This window comes from Etheostoma cragini, chromosome 17 (assembly GCF_013103735.1).
Source record: "Etheostoma cragini isolate CJK2018 chromosome 17, CSU_Ecrag_1.0, whole genome shotgun sequence".
NCBI classification, from domain to species: Eukaryota; Metazoa; Chordata; class Actinopteri; order Perciformes; family Percidae; genus Etheostoma; species Etheostoma cragini.
Genome location: NC_048423.1, coordinates 6117159 through 6137394, shown reverse-complemented (window position 1 = coordinate 6137394; position 20236 = coordinate 6117159). Strand labels below are relative to the sequence as shown.

General features: G+C 42.1%; 2 protein-coding genes across 2 annotated transcripts in view; both read right to left on the bottom strand.

The window, feature by feature from the left end:
* Positions 1–13660, bottom strand: part of lrpprc (leucine-rich pentatricopeptide repeat containing) — a 51018-nt gene extending 37358 nt beyond the window's left edge. Inside the window, exons 1-15 of the mRNA XM_034898473.1 lie at positions 13402–13660; positions 12499–12701; positions 11881–12003; positions 11619–11740; positions 11261–11319; positions 10911–10997; positions 10674–10800; positions 10307–10451; positions 10001–10158; positions 9781–9886; positions 9481–9588; positions 3142–3260; positions 2951–3041; positions 2026–2095; positions 173–224 (exon numbers count right to left, since the gene is read on the bottom strand). Of these exons, the coding sequence (XP_034754364.1) occupies positions 173–224; positions 2026–2095; positions 2951–3041; positions 3142–3260; positions 9481–9588; positions 9781–9886; positions 10001–10158; positions 10307–10451; positions 10674–10800; positions 10911–10997; positions 11261–11319; positions 11619–11740; positions 11881–12003; positions 12499–12701; positions 13402–13607 (1776 nt within the window). The 5' untranslated portion in view covers positions 13608–13660. The remainder of the gene's footprint in view (positions 1–172; positions 225–2025; positions 2096–2950; positions 3042–3141; positions 3261–9480; positions 9589–9780; positions 9887–10000; positions 10159–10306; positions 10452–10673; positions 10801–10910; positions 10998–11260; positions 11320–11618; positions 11741–11880; positions 12004–12498; positions 12702–13401) is intronic.
* A 461-nt stretch (positions 13661–14121) lies between these two features.
* Positions 14122–16631, bottom strand: znhit2 (zinc finger, HIT-type containing 2). Its single transcript, XM_034898828.1, has 2 exons — positions 16529–16631; positions 14122–16285 (listed from the first exon to the last, which is right to left on the bottom strand). Exon 2 carries the CDS (start codon positions 16202–16204, stop codon positions 14456–14458), a length of 1749 nt encoding a protein of 582 aa, XP_034754719.1. The 5' UTR covers positions 16205–16285; positions 16529–16631; the 3' UTR covers positions 14122–14455.
* Between the last annotated feature and the right edge of the window lie 3605 nt (positions 16632–20236).

Below are 20236 nucleotides of genomic sequence, written 5' to 3'. Positions count from 1 at the left end.
TTGTACAAACTCAAAATTATTTTCACTATAATGGAGTATTCTTTATAAAGTGTTCTCTCTTTTATATTTAGGATTTTCTGGATCTTCTGCTACTAAACAAAATTCTCAAATTTTCAAAATTAGAAAGCTCGTTAGTCTGTACAGGTATAAGATTCTCCAAAGACACTCAAACAATGTGGGCACATTGACATCTTACCTTCACCATGCTCTCCACATCAGAAGACCTGCAGGGGGCAGTAGAGGACAAGACATTAGCACCCTGTCGACATGCACCAGGGGGTCAACAAGTTTCCAAAGTGTCAGGGTTAATGTGCAATTTGCTCATAAGTGAGGGTGCGTTTTGCTTTTAGCCCGCAAAACATAAAAGGACATCTACATTTCTAAAAAAATGTCTTTAAAAGAAGCAATTCCACAACACAATTCCAACATGGACTTATTCTCCTCTCCAATGTCTTTATACATTAGGAGTTTAAAGCAAATCTATTTTTCCATTTAAATTAATGTTTTCCAAATGCATCCCCCATTTGGAATATAAATACACTACATACACGTTTGAGATAAACAAGTTTAGATTACATTTTTGAAGGCAAATTGGATTTTGATTCAAGTCACCGTAATAATGAATAAATGAGTGAATCTGTGTCATGTTGCCATAGCTACTGAATTGACAGTGTCGAAGAATACAAAACAGCAAAAAAGAGCAAGAGATTTTTCAGTTTGACACTCAATCCCACAGTACAAGAGGAGAGACGGCAGTACAAAAGCCTGAGACTCCAGAAAAGACAAACTCTCTCACACACACAGGCTAAATGATGACAACGTGTGACATTTCTGGCGTTGTCAGCTAGTTGGTGGTGAAGAGGAGAGAGGGGTAGATGAGAGATGAAGGGAGGAGAGAAGAAGAGGTCTTTAATGATTAAATTATCCCCTGACCTTGTCTTTGACAGGGGCAGTTCCCACATTGCAATGACACGACACACACAGACACACACACACACACACACACACACACACGCACACACACACACACAGTGACAAGCCCAATTATGACCCTGTCAGGCAACAGTCAGAGGAGTGTGTAGGGTGTGTGTATGTGTGTGTGTGTGTGTGTGTGTGTGTGTGTTAATGCAATGAGAGCAAAGCAAATGGAGACACAAAAAAAGACGGACAAACTATTTGAGGAGACACCAATTTCAACATTTAAAAAGGGCGCACCATACACACAAAAATTTAAATTCTGCACAAAAATCTGGTAATCTACTTTTTTTTAATGGTTTTGAAATAATGACTATTGCTGCAATTGTGCATCTGCTGTGACTACATACGTTTTCCTTGAAAAAAAGAGATACCATAATCTTTACTTTATCCATTATGTTAGTTTATCATGAACATCTGAGTTAATTAGCACATCAGCTACAACAAATAATGCATTGGCTGACTGTTTGGCATTGTAGGGATAGAAATAACTTTGGTCCCTGTAGACAAGTCAGCACTTTTCTCTTTGACTCACCTCCAGCCTTGCTCAGGGGCCAGAGTGTTTTTGTGTGGGTGTGTAGTGTTAAACTGTAAATATTCATAAACACCCCGTCAACAAAAGCCCACGGGTCCGACCCTGGTCCTAAAGCTAACTGTGTGTGTGTGTGTGTGTGTGTGAGTTTGAGAGAGTGAGATCCGTACGGGGGTCTGGGTATGAGGGGCAGTGGTGGGCATCTGCTAATTTGCATATCTCCCACGGTGCTTTGGGGCAAGAGCTGAGGGATGACTGCCTCCATATGCATGAGGCGCTGTGTGTGTGCGTGTGTGTATGTTTCCCCCCAGCTGCCCACACACGCACACAGACGCTGTAGATGGTGTGATAGGCTGCACATGTCATAGTCATAGCATATGCCACAGTGAGCTCCACAGTGCTACAGGCCTCCCTAAAATGCCAGTCAGGAGTTATGGGGCAAAATATGGAGAAATACGGAATATCAAATGATGGAGAACACATTTAGACATAAATAGATGACAGGCTAATTGACTCACTTTCTGAAGCCCAGGATGAGGCTGCCGCGGAAAATACTGAGGTCCAACGATGGGCAGGAGGGATCAGACACTGGAAAATAGAGCGTAAAAAGACAGATAAGGGATTAGAGGGAAAGAAAGAGAAAAGACGGCAACAGCTTGTCTTTTGTGGAATGATCTGTGTGGTTAAGGTGTTATTGTATGTAGAATACATCCTGGCAACAGAAATCTAAGCTGCAAGACAAAAAATATTGAACTTATTGTACACACTTACTAAAAGTTGCTAAACTAACTTCTAGGAGCAGCAGAGTATAACTTTGTACAAGTATAATGCCTCGCTCAAAAACACATCAAAGGCAGCTTTGATAAAGAGACCAATTATGTGTCTTTCCCCCTCTTCACCTCCCCAGCCAGGAGTCAAATTGGTAACCAGTCGGTCGAATGCTTATTTCTTTAACCAGCACACCAAGAAAAATTGAACGAATAGGATTTCCACAGCTGCCATTTTCATTAATGATTATTCAACTAGTTACCTTTTAGATTGGGTTTGAGGGACAGTGTTAGGAATCTACAGTAATTTATAAATAAAACGTTTCATCAGAGTGTACACTCTAAAATACATAAAAACGGAGCAACATATGTGAAGACAAGTGGTAGATGTTTGAGACTAAAATGAGATGAAAGAAAAAAAAACAGGAAGAGTCATCTATTATTTAACAGCCTTCTCCATTCCTTCCCGTGCCAGTCGAGGTGCCTCTCATTCTCGCTTTTTACATATTCACACAAGAAGGCCTGATGAGCACAATGTGTGTATGTTTGCGTGTGTGTGTGTGTGTAAAAGCTGGTCCAATTAGTCCGCAGGCAAAGCAGCCATTTTTATGATTATGGGTGCTCAAGATGCAGTAGAGCTTCTTTGGAATGTGTTCAGTGTGTTGTGTGGGCTTACGTATGGTGTACAGTTCAGCCAGGTTGCTGACAGCCACGGACCGAACCTCTGAAGACAGGAAGCCCTCCGACTCCAAAGAGATGCCTGCATCCTGAAAAGGGAAAAATCACCTTTATGTCAGTTAAAGAATGAGTTTTTAATGCACACTGGATGGATGGACGGACAGACGCACACACACACAAACAAACAACCTTGAGGGCTTGTCGAGCTGCTTCCGTGCTGGGGAAGACAGGGAGGATGTAGTTGGATAAAGTCTCAACATCAGGGCAGACCTCCAGCTCCTGCATGCCCTTTACCACCTCAACCACACCTACAACACAAAAAGTAATACGTTAACATCAACTTTATCCTTGTGTAATGACAGACGTACCAAGAAAAATATTTTTTACACTTTTGTGTCAACAGCCAAAACAAGAAATATATAAATAAGTAGTAGATCAGAGATGCAATTAATGGTTACGTTTTCCCCTGACTAATAGATTCATATTTAAGTCTAGAAAATACCAGAGGTGGCATCTACAAACTAATAGACTTAAACCAAACAATATTCCATTTACAATGATATAAAAGAAAAAGCAGCAAAACCACACATTTTAGAAGTTGTAACAAGTGCAGGTTTGGCATTTGGACTTTATAAATTACTTAAACAATTAATAGATTATCAAAAGATGGTGCTTCATTTTCTTTCAACACACACACATTGTCTCAGCTTTTATTTCACTTTATCTTTATGTCCTGGAGAATGCAGGTGGAATAGGTTGATGTTGTGTAGTGACAGATGTAATTAGGAATATGTGGGACTTTTGGATCGGTAGTCAAAAACAAAAAACATGCGAGATTAGGTTCTTTTATGCGCATTCTAGAAATTGAGAGAAAACAGTTTGGGGTGAACAAACCTTTTTATTTTACTGTTTTATTCAGATACACTTTTCTCCACTCACTCATGTACAGGCCTGGAGCTATGTAAGGACTTTTTAAATATGGGTCTAAGATATGAGCTGGCACATACTTTCTCTCACCCCTTCGGGTAAATCGCCAGGCAGCAACACACACACAAACAGACCCTCCATCGACAAAATGCTAATGGATGCTTCCCTCTCCACTTTGGACTGGAGGACCCGTGTACATAAACACGCACTTGGCCTGAAGCGGACTCTTGCACCATCACCCTGCTCTCCAGCAGTGCCCTAAGGTCCTGCCCCCCAGGAAAAAAGGCCAAAACAGCCACATACATATGGAACAGCTACACATGCACTCTCAAAATGCCTGCAAGTATCTGTGTGTTTGTGAGTGTATGCACATGTAGAGGTGGCATTGTAGCACTTTGCATATGTCTGGAAGCATGGGCATAAAGAACATGGGCCTCAATGAGGGCATGTACATGTCCCCATGTGTGTCTTCATTCTCAGTGTGTGTTCCGCTGCGGTTTAAGGAGCATATGCTATGTATAAGCACATTCGGTGTACCAATACACCTTGTTCCCATGTGAACTTCAGCAAACTACCTTTAAGTGCTTACTTTGCTGCTGACATACCTTAAGATGCTGTGTGTATTAACTCACCACTCAGGTTTGGAAACACACACACACACACCTATATATATGGCTCTGTGTTTCTACATTCTCTTAGGACATATGTTCACCTGGCAGTCTCTTTCTTTAGCTGAATAAAAGATGAGTCCCGGGCTTTTATATGCCATTAAAACCTGTGACTGGGGTTGCATTATCCCAGGTAAGGCTACCTAAACCACTCCAGACATCCATTCAGCCTCCCCCTCCATCCATATCACTCATTCATCTGCCCCCTATCCATCTACCCTGCTTTCAAGAAAAAGTAAACCGGCAATCTTACTCTTTCTTCTCAATGGAGGATCCATCCGTTCTGCAGTCCACCAATCCATTCTTACCCCCTAATCGCTTTCATCCAGGCTTTTTTATGAAAGAAGAGATGGAGCTCCTGCTTTCCTCCTGAATAATCCATAATCAATTTCACGGTAAGACAGCCAGACAGAAAACAAGTGAATAGAGAGCTGGAGGTATAAATGCAAAAGCTCTCTCTCTCTCTTTCCGGCTTCCGCACGTGAGCTTTCATGTTTATCAGCACTTTTCTGTTGTCCAACGAGGATGTTTGCGTGTTTTTTTGTCAAGTCTGTGACAAAGAGCTTGTTAACCCTTTCAACCACATGCTGCTACCTCTGTAGCAGCATGTGGTTGTTTTCATTCCCATTAACAGGCTTATGGCAAAGTCACCGCATGTTTTAGTTAAGTGGTAAAAGAAATGAGTGAAAATCAGTTGGGCTTGTGAGTGGAACTCTTAACTTTATAGCAATTAAAATTGTATATATAAAGTTTTATATATGCCACTCTCATGTATGTATGGTAAATGTTATCTACTACCTGCAGCCAGTTATTTTAGCTTAGCATAAGCCTTAAAATTAGGGGAAATAGCTAGCCTGGCTCAATCAAAACATAAAAACGCTGCATTGTGGTTTTACAGGGGTTATGTCCTGGACTATTTATTGGCCTGGTGCAGAAACCTTTCTGAGAAACTCACAGTTACAACAAGACTCCAAGAGAAGCCAAATTAAGTAAAGAAATTAGATCACAAAAAAACACTCCAAGAGAATCCCAGAAAAAGAAAGTATTGCAGTTGCACGGGTTGCAATGATGTCTTTTATGGCCTGAATTGACCTAGTTATGACTGGGTGGAGAAAGGGTGAGATTTCTTTTACACAATTTACTTCAATCTGGTTCCCCTAAACCACCAGAGCTTCTTTCCATGCCTGTTATACCAGAAAAGAGTGAAAAATAAATGAGAAAGATCCAACACAAAATAGTGTGTGATATTCTGTAGTGTCATTTGTACTGTTCTTCCTTTAGGTCTTTTACTTTTTACTTTTCCCATAATCCTCACATGCGTGTAATCCATTTTGCCTTCTATCCTGTCTAAACAATTTAAATAAAGATTTGGCACAGAGGAGTATTAAGAAGTATTGGCCTCTCCAGGCTGGTTAGCATAAAGCCTGACATACCATCCAGGCAAGAAGTATCAAAGTAGTGAGTTAAGCATGGCAGTGGTCACAAGATATCATCATCAGATTCATGTCTTCAGGTTAACTGTCACAGATGAGAAGTGAGGACAGAGAGAAGAAAAAAAAAACTGAAAAAAGGAGTGGAGTGAACCGGTCGCTGTCATCTCCTCCCGTCCTTGGACATGAGTACCTGTCACTTCTCCTTTCCTATCTCCTCCAACACCATCTGTCTCGCCATCTCTCTGTGACTATGACTCTCTAAAAGGTAGACTTTGTTTGCTGCAAGGCATTGACGGTTGTTTGAACATTTCCATTTTATGAGGCAAGAAAAGCGGTTTTAGTTTTAATCAACTTCAGCTTGGCTCTGGTTCCGCCAATTAACGTTCATGGAGGACTGCATTACAGATTCTGGTGGCAGTGAATGCAGCCCACTCTACTTGACAGATGGAGCTGCCTAAAGAAAGAGTGAAAGGGTTGAAGATGAGGTCACATAAATAGAGTCAGCTGTGGGTGGCGAGGGGGCAACCAGCAAGAAAAGAAGACTTTACATCTCTCGTCACCCAAAACACACAAGGCCAGACACACTCCCTTCCTCTGCACTCTCCTCCCTCTCCCTCCCTCTGTTTCTTGCTCCACCATGTCAGAAGTGATAAGAGTGTGCTGCGTCGCAAGGACTGACAAGCGGTGACTAGCTGGCGGCAGGTGGGAAGTACGGCCCAGCATATGCTTCCGCTAAACCCGCCAAATCCACACCTCATCAAAATGAAAGGGATTTTTCCCTTCCTCCCCATCCCTCCCCCGTTGTTCTCTAATTCTACGGCTCTGGCCTCTCTGCCCGCTAGTGACACCTGTGGACAGAAAGTGACACAGCGCTTAATATTTCATGGGCTGTGCACAGTGGGGCGCGTAATCCAAAGTGAATTCCCTCAGAGCGCTTGCATTTACATGAAATCAAGTCACTCCTCATCAGTCACATCACCTGCACTGCCCCCCGAAAGCCCCCCTCCCTCACAACTGTGAACACACACATACGCACACACACATCCTGCAGCCAATGAGTGTGTAAGAGAGAGCAGTAACGGAGGGGGGGGGGGGGGGGGGGGGGGACTGCATCATTCATGAGGGTTAAGGCTAACACCATCAGAAATGAACCAGTGTGTTATAAAAAGAAAAGGTCTCCACTTTTTTTCTTTCCGTCAGTCATTCTTTCCGCACTGTAAATACTAAATGGATGCAGTCTGATGTGTACGTTCGGCTTTAAGACTGTGCGGTTGGGGAATTTGAGTAAGAGTATGTGTCTACGTGTGTGTGGTTGCGCATGTTTAAATACATGTCTAGTCCTCTTCTTCATACTGCCAAGCAAGGCGCTGAGGCATCTCACTATTCAAACTGAAAATCAGTCTTGACCGCACACAGAAGTCAATCCGCAGCGTTGCCACACTGGTCTAACCAGTTTCTCCTCCCTGCCAGCTCAAATGCTGTCAATTAGCTGACAGGGGGAAAGAACATCATTTATTAATCACTCTGAAAAACCCCAAAGAGAGAGCCAGAGCTCAGCATAAATAAAGCACTTAAAATCCAAGCCGCTGAACACGTTTGACAGTGTACATTCATAATGACTTGTGAATTCTGACAAGTCTTCTAATGCCGGCTATCTGTCACTGAGACGATTTCACCCCACAAGCTCATCACTGACAAAAAAAGAGGCAAAACAAGGCAAAGAAAATAACCCTTTCCGTTTTTCTCAGTAGAGACAGAGAATGGGAACAGAAATATTCCACAAAACTGCACATGCTGAGCCATTAACAGTCTTAAGTGACAGATAATGAAGAAGTTTTCCACGGCACGTTGAACAATAGTCCGACACGGGCTTAGGGCTCAGTAGTAAAGGACTGCCCCGTATCCAGCCACCCACTCAATAAAAACAAAGGAAGGAGAGACTAACTGCCTGATGTGTACATGAACTGTGCTCTTCACTGAATAAAAACAGGGGGAAACTAAATGACCTTTCAATCCTTTTCAGAAAATAACCTATATTCTTAAAAAGCAAAACATTCTCCATCATTTCATCTTGAAAACGTTCTTACATACAACAAAATAAATAATTGTTATGTCGCTTCAGTTTTTGTGATTTAATACTGATGCTACCGATCTATTTTTAATTTGAAATGACCGACATTAAAGTGTGACAAAACCTGTGAAAATCTTTTTTTAACTCGCCTCCAGATCTGTGTAGAAAAAAAATGGGCACAGGAACGAAGGTGGAAGATGTGGAACTGAGCTGAGAAAAAAGTTTGGTTTGATAAAAGGATTTGAGGGCAGCCACTGGAGCAAAATGACCTCTGACCCCTCAACATCAGGCCTGTATGTGCATCCATGTATGTGTTTGCATACGCCTCGGGCAACTGAGTCCCCCAGTGTCTCCAACAAAGAAGCTTAGGTGCCCACTGCCATGGGGCAAAGGTCACCAGATTAACCATCCTTATACACTGAGCATCACTTTCATCTTTCAGCAGTTTCTGCAGAGTTGACAAGTGTCAGCTAGAGACAACATAGAATCCGTTTATGCCATAATACCAGCTATGATAGGCTACAAGAGGCCAGAATTTGAAGATTAGGAAAAGGAATAAAAATTATGAGCACACTTTCTGAAAATCAAGAGTGTCTTTTTAGCTTATCTGTCCAAAGTGGCTGACATGGTGAGTTCTAAACTTTGCGATCTATTCCTAGAGCTCTCCAGAGAGACCTGTATGTTTTTGTTTCTAAGTAAGTGTGTATGTATGTGTTGTTTCTTCTCTTCCTGCTCTAACTCTCTCATGCAGGATCAGACCTCTTTGCCCTTGACTGCCCCAGCCCAGTGAAATCTGTCTGAGTTGGACCACTCTGAGGAGCATTAATATTTGAGGGAAACACTCCATTAAAAGCTCTTTCTGGTACAGAGGACTGAGGAAGTCAAAATCCCCTCTATACCACAAAAATAACACACATGTTCATAAACTCCAAATATCATTATCACCAAAAAAGCACCCGTCTCCATTTCCGACTGGACACACAAACAGCTGCTGGGCACATTTTTTTCACTTCTTGGGCTTCCACAGCGCCCATAAGGTTCTCACATACGCTTGGAATTGTTTACATGAGGCTGGAGTGGCTTTAGGATCCAAAAACAAGCTTCTCACAACAACTCACCATGTTCCCTTTTAAGAACTTTTGGTCTATATGACGCTACTGGTTTCCAAATGATGTCTTAAACACAGGATAGAAGTATATACAGTATGTAGAATGTCGTTTAAAACCTAACAGAAAAAAAAGGTTCATGGTGTGGTTATTACTCCTAAAGCACACTAGGCATAAGGAATTTCATACAAAACTTAGGCAAAGCTTCAGTGAAATTTTTATCTTTAAGGAGTGATGGTGTGTGTGTGTGTGTGTGTGTGTGTGTTGCTGTATTTAACATGCTAAGTGAGAAGGTGTGTGGGTGTGTGTGTATACATATATACCAGCTGTATTGCTGTCCTTCACATGCTGAGTGAGCAGGGGCCAAAAGTAGTGAGGCCTTATGGGAAAGTCCTGCTTCTTCAACATCTTCATCAGCTCTAAAGACATCCCTGCAAGAAAAAGAATTATTCAATTTTCAATTTCCAATCACTGCAGTAACCTGTATATAAATATGTAAATATTTGCAATGCAACAAATGCATATAAATGGGTGTGTGTGTAGAAATAGCGAATGAACACATCTGTCTCCAAGTGGCTTTAGCAGTCTCTCTAAATGAAAGTTAAAGGACGTGTGTTCTGTACCAAGCTTCTTGGCCTCTAGAGCACAGGACAGAGTGAAGCTGAGCGCCGCAGTGTGCAGATTAGACTCCTGGAGCTCTTTGCAATACCTGCCGATCTTCTCCAGTGACTATAGTGCACACAAAAAGACATCCAAAACATTTCAATAATCAAATGAATATTGACTGATTAACATACGTTGTAATAAGACTAGCTTAAGGGAGCTAATAAGTGAAATGTTTACCGTGTCCATGTTGACACAGTGTCTGAGGAAGAAGTTGCCCAGGTTGGCAGACTCTGTGTTGAAGCTTTCAGACTGCAGTGTGGGGAAAGTCTTCAGGATGTGAAAAGCTGTGTCCTCCTGGCTCTGGGTGATGAGGCTCAGACACAAGTTCATGGCATCTACAGGAAGAAAAACAAATATTTGATTCTGCTCAGCCACTTAACACAGTTATGATGATACAGCTGATCAGTTAGCAGTGTTTGTAATGGTGTTACTTTAGCTGCTGAAGACTACAGTGATCTGGTGAAACATCTGGTGTCTGTGTACCTGGAACGTAGCCCCTCTCGTGCCTCAAGCGCTCAACCATTTCTGGGATGTGTTGCTGGTGTCCGGCCTTGGCCAGAGTGAAGATGACCTGCATGACGTCCCTGTCCATCACACTGCAGTCTGCACTATCTGCTGCCTCCATAGTCTGATACAGAGAGGATGATGAGAACAAAGAAAGAGTGACAGAGTTTGGGAAGCAGGGAGGATCAGATGGAATGGAGGGATAGCAGTAGAAAAGGAAGAGAGAGAGGAATGTCAAAGTCGGGGTGGGGGGGATATTTATTAGATAGGCAACTATTGATTAAATACAAACATGTATAAAATCTGCATCAGGGTCATCTTGACAACCAACTGGAGAAACACACACCTTTTTTAAACTGTCCAGGTCTCCCTTTGCAGCGTAGGCATTAAGCAGCGCAAAATAAGTGTCGGGACCCGGTTCAATTCCTGCTGCCCGCATCACAGACAGGATGTTCTTAGCACTCTCGATGTCCCTGCACAGGGACAGATGACAGCTGGCTTAACATTTTCTTATTTCAACACCAACACTTATTGTGAGCCATTAAGCACGGTATGCTGCAAGAGCAAAAGCTGTGACACTCACCCTGCACATGCGTGGCCTGTCACCAGGGAGTTGAAAACAGCCTCGGTGATGGGTAAATCTTTGCTCTTCATGAAACCCAAAATGGTGCTGAGAAAGGGGATAAGAATGTTAAAATAAATCCAAACGGCACAATGTCTTTCTGTTTAGAAAGACAAATAGTAGGTATAATAACAACCAGGGGTGGAAAAAAAATTAATTCATAACGCATAACATACAAGCTCTACACACAATAAGCTTCACTGAAAAATCAGCTTTTGAGAATGATGCTGTTATGCAACCATTTGTCAAGTAGCAGATGTCAGAGCATGAACTCTGTTGTTGTTCATGAGCAGAACACAAAGTTTGCACACCTGGCTCCCTCGATATCTCCATTTTGACAGTAGGCCGCTATGAGTCTCTGGTAGGTAACCTGTGCATACAAAATAAAAATAAAAATAAAATCAAACAGAGCTTGAAATCCTAAAATGTGTATGAATTGTTAAAACAGAGTGCAAAAGTGCTGCTATGTTCCAAGTGTGGATCAGACAGGTGAGATACTATTTTTTTGAAGAATTCATTTAAGTTATCAACTACAATACACTGCATATCAACCAAAACCTTTTTTAGGGATGTTGGTTTCTCCTCCATTGGCTCTGCTGAGGTTGAAGTCAAGCAAACAGAAATCTAACCAGGTCATGCTATTATTGTACCCCGCAGTGCAGTGCTTACTCTGTTGGGCTGGACGTTAGCTAATTCCATCTTGGCCAGGAAGTCAGTGGGGGAGAACTTGAACTCATTTTGCAGGTAAACCTTCAGCAAGGCGTTGTAGTGACTAACATCATACTGTGCACCTGCGGAGGACAATGTGCAAATCATCGTTTAAATATTTGAAATCATGGTTAAATCTGTTTAAGTTCAGCAGCAGTGAACAACAATATGGTACTCTGGATAATAAGATGGTTAGGTCGTTGCCATTGGTACGGCCTCTCACCCAACTCCTGCAGCTTCTCCCACACACGGTGTGCCAGCTCAGAGCGCTCCTCCAGGGGCACCTCAGGCAGCAGCGACCCACAGCTACGCAGCAGTAACAAGGCCTGGTTACCACTGGGATAACCTGCAGACAGACAAGAACCGAGGTGAGGGTGGATGTAGAAAAATAATAATAATAATAATAATAATAATAAAGACGAGTATCAGATAGTCTTATTGCCAACTTTTAATGATCTCCATGTTTAATGTAATAAAATTATTAATTAGGGTGGCAATAGCTCAGTCCGTAGGGAGTTGGGTTGGGAACCGGAGGGTTGCTTTGGTCCCCGTACGGACCAAAGTACAGAGTGTGGAGTGTGGAGCACTCCCCCACCCTCTCAGGACGTTGGTCCAGCTGGCAGCAAACTCTGACATCTCTCCATTTGTGCATGAATAGGTCCTAGGCATGTTTGTGTAATTGAGACCTGTGTGTAGTGATTACTAACAAAGCAGAGTGTAAACTGGAATTTCCCCACTGGGGATCAATAAGAAGTATAAATTATTAATAACAACGGCATGTCTCCACCTCCATCTAACATTTAACCTTAAATCCTCGCTGATCACTGCTCTGCCGGCCTACCTGTCCTGCAGATATCATGGAAGATGCGGAGCAACAGGGTCTTGGTGATGCGACCGGTTCTCCTCACGGAGCTGTCCAGCTTGGCCAGAGCCCAGTCAAACTGCTGCGCCTGCTTGGACCGCACCGCAACGCTGGCCTCATCCTTCTGCTCCGTGGCCACAGCATAGTTACGCACACACCCCACTGCATATGGCCACACACGACTGCAGATGGTTAGGTTGTGTCATGAGAGGGAGACAAAGATGGATGGACGGAGTTAAAGGGAAGAGATAGATAGAAAAGCAGGATGTGTTGAGTGCAAAACAATACACATGTCAAAATCAACAGTAAGGCAGATCCATCTCTGCAGGATGCTCTGATATGTTGCTTTTTGGTTAAGAGCTATGACCTTGAGAATCATAGAAGAAACTTAACGGCTGTTACATCAGCTGAGGTCAGTGTTACACTGGAACTTCATAATAAAATGCTACATTTGACAATAACTTATCTGCATCACAGTATGACATCGTGCATTGCTATTCACCAATGATGGGCCTTTTCCTAAAAGCTATAGCTAGCTAATGCACAGCACGGAAACACAAACGTATAGAGAACAGTAACATTATGAATACGGACCAAGTTAGTGGTATTATGAGACTGTGTGCGCATGACTTGGTTAACGTTACACAACATCTAAACATCACCTTGTAAAAACGGGAGCCATGTTTCTATAACCAACTTTTTACGTTGGCAGGCAATTTATTCACACATAATGCCCCTAATCTGAGCTCGCCACATTTATTAATTCAGCTCATATTAGTGTGGATACTTGTGTGTCTCTGGCTGTCATTGAGCCTCAATGACATATCGGCTCCAAGCTCACGCGTGGATCACAGCTACACCGGCTAACAGACTACGTGATACCTGGACGCGTTTCCCGAAGCAGGGCTGATTTTTCGGGAACAAACTCCGGTCCCTTTGCCGCCGAGAGCTCCGCTGTACAGACGACTAAGTGTCGGCCCGTTTCGTTTGGTCCCTGTTATCTGAAGCAAGCCCGAAGGCGAAAACTTGAGTAGCCGAGCTGATCTCAAGAGCGCAGCCATGTTTTCTGTCGCACCGTGGAAGGGCATCCGCTCCACGTGACCGGTCAATAGTACCGCTAGAGTACCGCGAGAACACCGCGAGAGCGTCAGTTTGTGTCACTGACATAGGTCACCTTTTTCTAAATACATCCATGTAAGTCACACACTCATAATCCATGGTTACACTGTGCCTTGCAGTGATGCAAGAAATAGTCAGATCTTGGGATTGAAAATAACATGTGTTTATATCATACATTTGTTATTTACGGAAAATTCCCTATTCAGGGACCAAGCCAACTGTTCTACACTTTATTAATGAATTTCAACAATATAGCAACATCTTGTCTAATGTTAAAAAGAAAAGCCATTATGCCCTTTAAGTTATTAAATGATTTTAATAGGAAATGCACATAACACAAACTCCAGCATTATAAAATGTAAATGTAATCTTTTTTTTTCTTTTCTACTGTACATGTACCTGTTTGTACCTCTGTGGAGAAGTTGTGTGATAAAGAGTGAAGAAAAGTACTCACAGGTCCAAGCAAAACGTAAATACCTGCATAAGCAAATAGTCCACTGCTTTTTGTCAATTTATTTACGATTGCTTGTCCTAATCTCATACTAGTTTGGTTTGGCTGTGCTTGTTAAACCTTTAAACCATATTTCCAACATGTAATGCAAGGACTCATTAAATACAAATGTCTAATCGTGTTTTAGGAACTTTATTTACATCACTCTAACTGTAACTGTATGTATAACTATATATTAAGAGCAGACCAGTGCTGACCCTTTAGCTGTTGAATTTCAGAGTGAGAAATATGTCATTTATTCCGTTTTTTTTTTTTTTTTTTTAACATCATGAAATTTTACATACAATAGTGTGTTCAAATAGGACTTTATTCGCTCAGTTCTTCAATAAGCTTACTATTCACTTTGTTCTTCCCTTTCTTCAAGTTCTTATCAACTACAGTCTTTGCTTCCTCCATGCTTCTCCTAACACTCTCTCTCTTACTGTGTTCGTTCCACAACTCAACAGCTAGTCCACGAATCCTGTGTGCATTGTCCAATACCCAAGCTTGAAAGAATTCACACTTCTTGCTTGCCAGGAAGTACTTCTGTCTCCTTGCTCCTTCCTCACCCTTTTTAGAAAGTGCTGTTCTGGCCTGGGAGAGCACTGAGCGAAGCTGACCCAAGGCTGCTAGGCAGTATCCTAAAGCATCCTTTCTGTCTCGGCCAGTCACAATGTGAGCTACGGCTTCCACCGCCCTTGCTGGGGCAAGAGGATCATCCTTGTCGAGGTAACCTCCACCCAAAATTAGAGTTTCTCCACCGTCTAAGGCCTCTTGGACAGAGTTGAACACCCTGCTGGAGTTCAGTGCTTCAGACAGAGCAAGAATCATGTCACAGACCTCAAACAACAGTGAATCAGTGTCATTGTTAAACAGGCACAGTGTGAAAGTGTAGCCAAAAAGTGCATTGACCAAACCATAGCAAACAAGGGGAGATGGGTTTGCACATAAGGAACTCAACTTCGGAATTTTTGCAGAAATTTGAGGGACACTTGGAAAGGATGAACTTCCCTTTCCCTTGCTGGTTTCCTTTTTGTTTCTTCCTTTAATCGGTCCCAACTTTGTATCTGACTTTCCCCGATGAATGATTGTATGACTCTGAACCATTTCTTGTGATGTCTTGACTTCATCAACTTCCTGTTCATTCATAGTTGTTGAATCATCCTTCTCAAGTTTGCTCACTTCTTCCTTCAGCACCTCCACCAGTGCGCTCCCTCCATCCTCATGTTCCTCCCACCACGGCTTCCACAGGGGAACCAGCCCACCAAGAGCTCCATCCTTTACCAGACCCATAAATGTCTCTTTCTCGTTATTGTTGAGAACTTCCCAGAGCTCCTCTTCTGAAAGTTTGTCAATATTCAGCCCTGAAAGTCGATCAGCCAAGTCCAACTCCCTTTCTGCTCCTTCGGCGCCCTCATCGTTGTCTCCGTCTAGCTGCTGCCCTTCTCCAAGCTCTTCAAGTTTTCTCAAAATGGCCTCAATCTCTGTTGCACTCTCTTCTCCAGACTGCTGAAGCTCTGCTAACCTGGAAAGGAGCTCCACAACCTGCACTCTCTGTGTTGCCTCTCCTGCCTCTTCGTCTGGGTCATCTGACACAACACCAGCGTCCTTCAACAAACTTTCCATCCCCCCGTCTGACTTTTCTGCCTTTTGTCTGAGTCCCACAAGAATCTCTTGCATTTTAATTCTGCCTTCACTTTCTGTTTTCCCCATATTCTTCAGCTCCTGCAGAACGGACTCCTTGTAAAACTCCTCCGAGCACAAGGAGTGATCTGGGCTCTGGTAGCAAGCTAAGCCACAGTAATGCAGGTTACACCGAGGGCAGGTGTAACACGAGGGCTTACATTTACACAACATGCAGACTGCACTCCTTCTGGCGTTACTACCATCCTCTTCCTCTTGTGTCTTGGCTGGCGTGAGAAACTCCTCCGGTGTAGCTGTTACTCTAGACGGGAGCAGAACCCCGTCTCTAGTCACTGTTTCGGGCTCTGTGTCAGTCCACTCCTCCTTTGGACCGATGTCTGTCAGAAGACTCCGGACAGATGGCGGAAGTCTCCGTCTAATTACTGGATTCATTAGCGTTTGAACGGGTATAAGCACGATGTTGTAGCAAAAAGAAGAGAAAGTTGTAAAGGTCTCAAGTCCAAAAGAGGTAACCTAAGAATTGAAGAGATGGAAATTAGAGTTATTAGTTAGTAGGGATGTTTGTAATCCTTTGAGACGTTTCTGTAAAAGAGGATTTTACAGTTTTGCTTTGGCTTTTAAACACACGTAGCGTTACACCCGTAAACCGCTTTAAAGTCAGTGTAAAGCTCGCCAAGAAGGCTTTGCTAGCAACATTGCATGTCATTATAACGAACTTTTTCAGCGTTAATTGCTTAATGAACAATGTTTACTTACTTCCCAGCATTTACACCAACGTTGCACGTTTGTTTCCTCAATGAAGCAGCAATGTCGCCTGTTGATGACGTTTGGTCGACTTAAAGTCGCAGTTTCTGATTTTCGGTAACACGTCTACTTACATAGCACTACTCTTACTACTACCACTACAACAATCTATTGTAAGAAAGGGAATGTCCATGGCCTACTGAATGTCTGTTTGTTGTAACAATGATAAAAAAAAGAAGAAAAAAATCAAAAATACAACACAACCACAACTGCTACTCCTACAATCAGCAAGGATGATGATGATAATAGGCTACCTTTCCTCAACTGTCTATGGATAATACTAGTGATGATGATGATACTACTACTACTTCTAATTATAATAAGAAGAAGAAGAAGAAGAAGAAAAAGAAGAAACTTTGAAACTCAAAAATGATTTTATGTATGAAATTTGGAGCCTATAGGTTACCTAATGAGTTGTTATACTATCACCACCACTATATATCATTACATTATCATATATAAAGAAATGTATTATGTGACAGAAATTCTAATTTGGGTGAACTCAAATGAATGGCTTGGTTTAGTCCAAATTAAGATAGTTGATTCCTAAAATGAGTTTATCCATAGACTTCCCTGGCAACTTAATGACTGAAACTGAAATTTAACAGTAATCACTCATCACAGGCATGTATGCATGTCACTGTCTGACTAACTCATTTATAACTGTCAATCTGTGTATGCATGTCTATCTATATGTGGGTCTTCCTGACTGTGCAATGTGTCTACATCTCCCGTGGGGCTGTTTGCTATGAGGTGATTGTCTCCTGTAGGGGGTCAAGCATGGTAAAGGTCACGCAGGTGGGGAGTTGTCAGTTGGCTGTCCACCCCTCACTGGGCCAAGGGGTTCTCATGCCGCCCGTCGGAGCCCTTGGGGAAAGGGGGAGGAGGAAGGGGGGTCTGAGGTTGACGTGTGCCATGCTGTCTTGGCCCCGCCCCTGGCTGCCGTGCCAGTAGTCCTGGGTGGGGTGCTGCCTCCTCGTGTCTCCTTTATTCTTCCCTGGCATGTCCTGTGACACGTTAGTACCCCCAACACTAAATCCACAAGCTACTGACTAACTGTTAGACTTATGATATGTAGTAAAGCTGAGTCTTATCCAGGTTAGGAAAGCTTTTTGCCCTCTTTGCATGTGTCAAGGGCCAGGTACTTTTGATTTTAATCACAGACAGGAAAGATAGGTATGACATGTAACAACTGGGCCGAATTGGACAGCAGTGGTTAACTGGTGGGTTATAATCACTCAGTAACCAAGACCACATTGAAATTTTAGCAATAAAAACCTACATTTATATCCTTTTGCATGACTATAATCTCAGAATTATTTGATTGAATGTCCCATCATGTCATTTTACAAGAAATAATATTCCGGTGTATTTTCCCTTAAAAAGATAACACATTGTACATCCTCCATTATCCCTCACACACGTGGTCCCCCTATATACGCTAACACACAGCATTAGGACTCCTGTGGTGTCAGTTAAGATGCAATAAAATCCAATTTATGATGAGTGTAATACGTGTAAAACTCAGTCCATGCTCTTAGGCCTTTTGGTCATGAAAGTGTTTAGATTATGCAGTAAAATGGGATTGAAATGGGATTGGGATGGAAGTGCAAGAAAATAAACCCAGAAAATGCACAGGACAAACACACACTTACACACACATCCCGCTGTCTGCCACCAGCTGATAGGTGACGGGAACAGGCTCTGCCTTTTGGGCATGTCCAGCCCCGGCATGTCTACTGTACAACAGCAGGGTGTGTGTTTGTGTGTGTCTGTGTCTGTGTGTGTGTCGGTGTCTGTGTGTGTTTGTCTGCAGTAAAAGAGAGTAGACCTATGTTGATTTAGACTGTTCTGTCAACTGTCAGCCCCAAAAGGATCTGGCATTATAGGACACCCAAAAGGGAGACTGTAAGAATTTGTGTGTGTGGGGGGTGGAAAAAATACCCTGTCTGTGTCTGGTGTCCTTTTTTTTTTTTATGTGAGCACCCAAAAGCAAGTGCTTCCGTTTGATAGACTGACTTTGCACGTACAATCACACTTTTTTCTCTCCCCACAATACTTACTTTGGACTGTGTGATGATATCATGATATGAGATGGCTATAATCGCACCTGTTGTGCATAGTATAACACAGGAAAGAAAATGAGATACATGTAACTTTATTTAATCAGGAAAGCCCACCTCAACAATAAAAATCTCTTTTAAAGGAGTGCCCTGGTTTGCAACAGCACATAGAACATACTATCAAACACAAAAGGTTGCATTACACATAGCACACTTAAAAGGAAATGTATGAAATACATAGAGAATCATATCTATATATCATCATATATATCATATATCAACAAAGAGAGGAGCAGAAGAATGGTAAAATACCAGGAGTCATTACACTCTAATAACAAAAACATGGAAACAGATACACAAAAGATATGTATGTATAATATATATATATATATATATATATATATATATATATATATATATACATATATATATGTATATATATTTATAAGTACATAAAATAGATGCATTGTTTATAAACAATAACAAAACTCAAGACAGTGGTAATAATCACAATACATCCTAAATATTAATATTAATAAAAAATAATATTATTATATTAACATTAAAGAGTGCACAATGCGGTATAAAAGCTCATTTTCTTTGAAAATGAGTATACATAAGTTCTTTGAGTGTAAATAGTACTTTCGACATTATTTGGAATAATAACAGTGCATGATTATGAAGCTAAGGTGTTGAGGATAGAATGTACCAATGTCTGTGAGCGAGTCAGTGAGTGTGTAGTGCTCGATGGTGTATTGTAGCAAAATGTCAACTGAAACCTGACAAAGCAACAACACCCTCTTTCGCCTTCACTCTCATCCTCCTTCCATCTCTTCTTCCTTTACCTTTTTCATGAATGAACCCAAGAATGTAAGCTCAGCTTCCCAGCATGAAAATATCAATGTACTCCTTTAATAATTCATCTACAGGATCCATTATTTACCTTTTTATTATAAGGCTTTACTGTTTCTCCACCTCCTTTTCTCTCCGTCTCCCTGTCTTCCTTCCTTCAATAGACAACCTTTGCCAGGTCACTCAATCCACATAAACAAATCCCTGTTTCCTCTGCAGCTTCATGAGCTACCTTAACCAGTGGACTCTCTCTTTGAGTGTATGTGTATGTGCTTGTATGTGTTTGTGTGCTGGGTGCAGCATGGCGTGTGATGTGCTATAACACAGGTAGATGGAGCAGTAGCCTCTCAGTGACCTAAAGTGGCTGTTGACAGCAGTGACAGTAGAAACAAGCGGGAAGAAGAAAAAAGAAACCTTGCAGTGCTCTAGAAGTCAACCTTCTCTCTGTCTCGGCCTCTCTGGACCCAGGCAGGAAATAGAGGGTCCGATGTAACTCAGTAGCCTAGACCAATAATTTCCTGTACTACTATTTTTTTCTACACCAGCAATTCCCTACTGTTATTTTGCAACTCCAGCCCATTCATGCACTGGATATCTCATTTCTCTCTCTCTCTCTCACTCTCTCTCTCAATACCTCCCATTTTGATGTGTATTTTTTTTAACAAAAAAAGACAATAAGAGTGCACTACACAGTTTGAATTATCTCTAAAATGGCTTACTTTGGTCTTATTGATCTGTTTCCTTT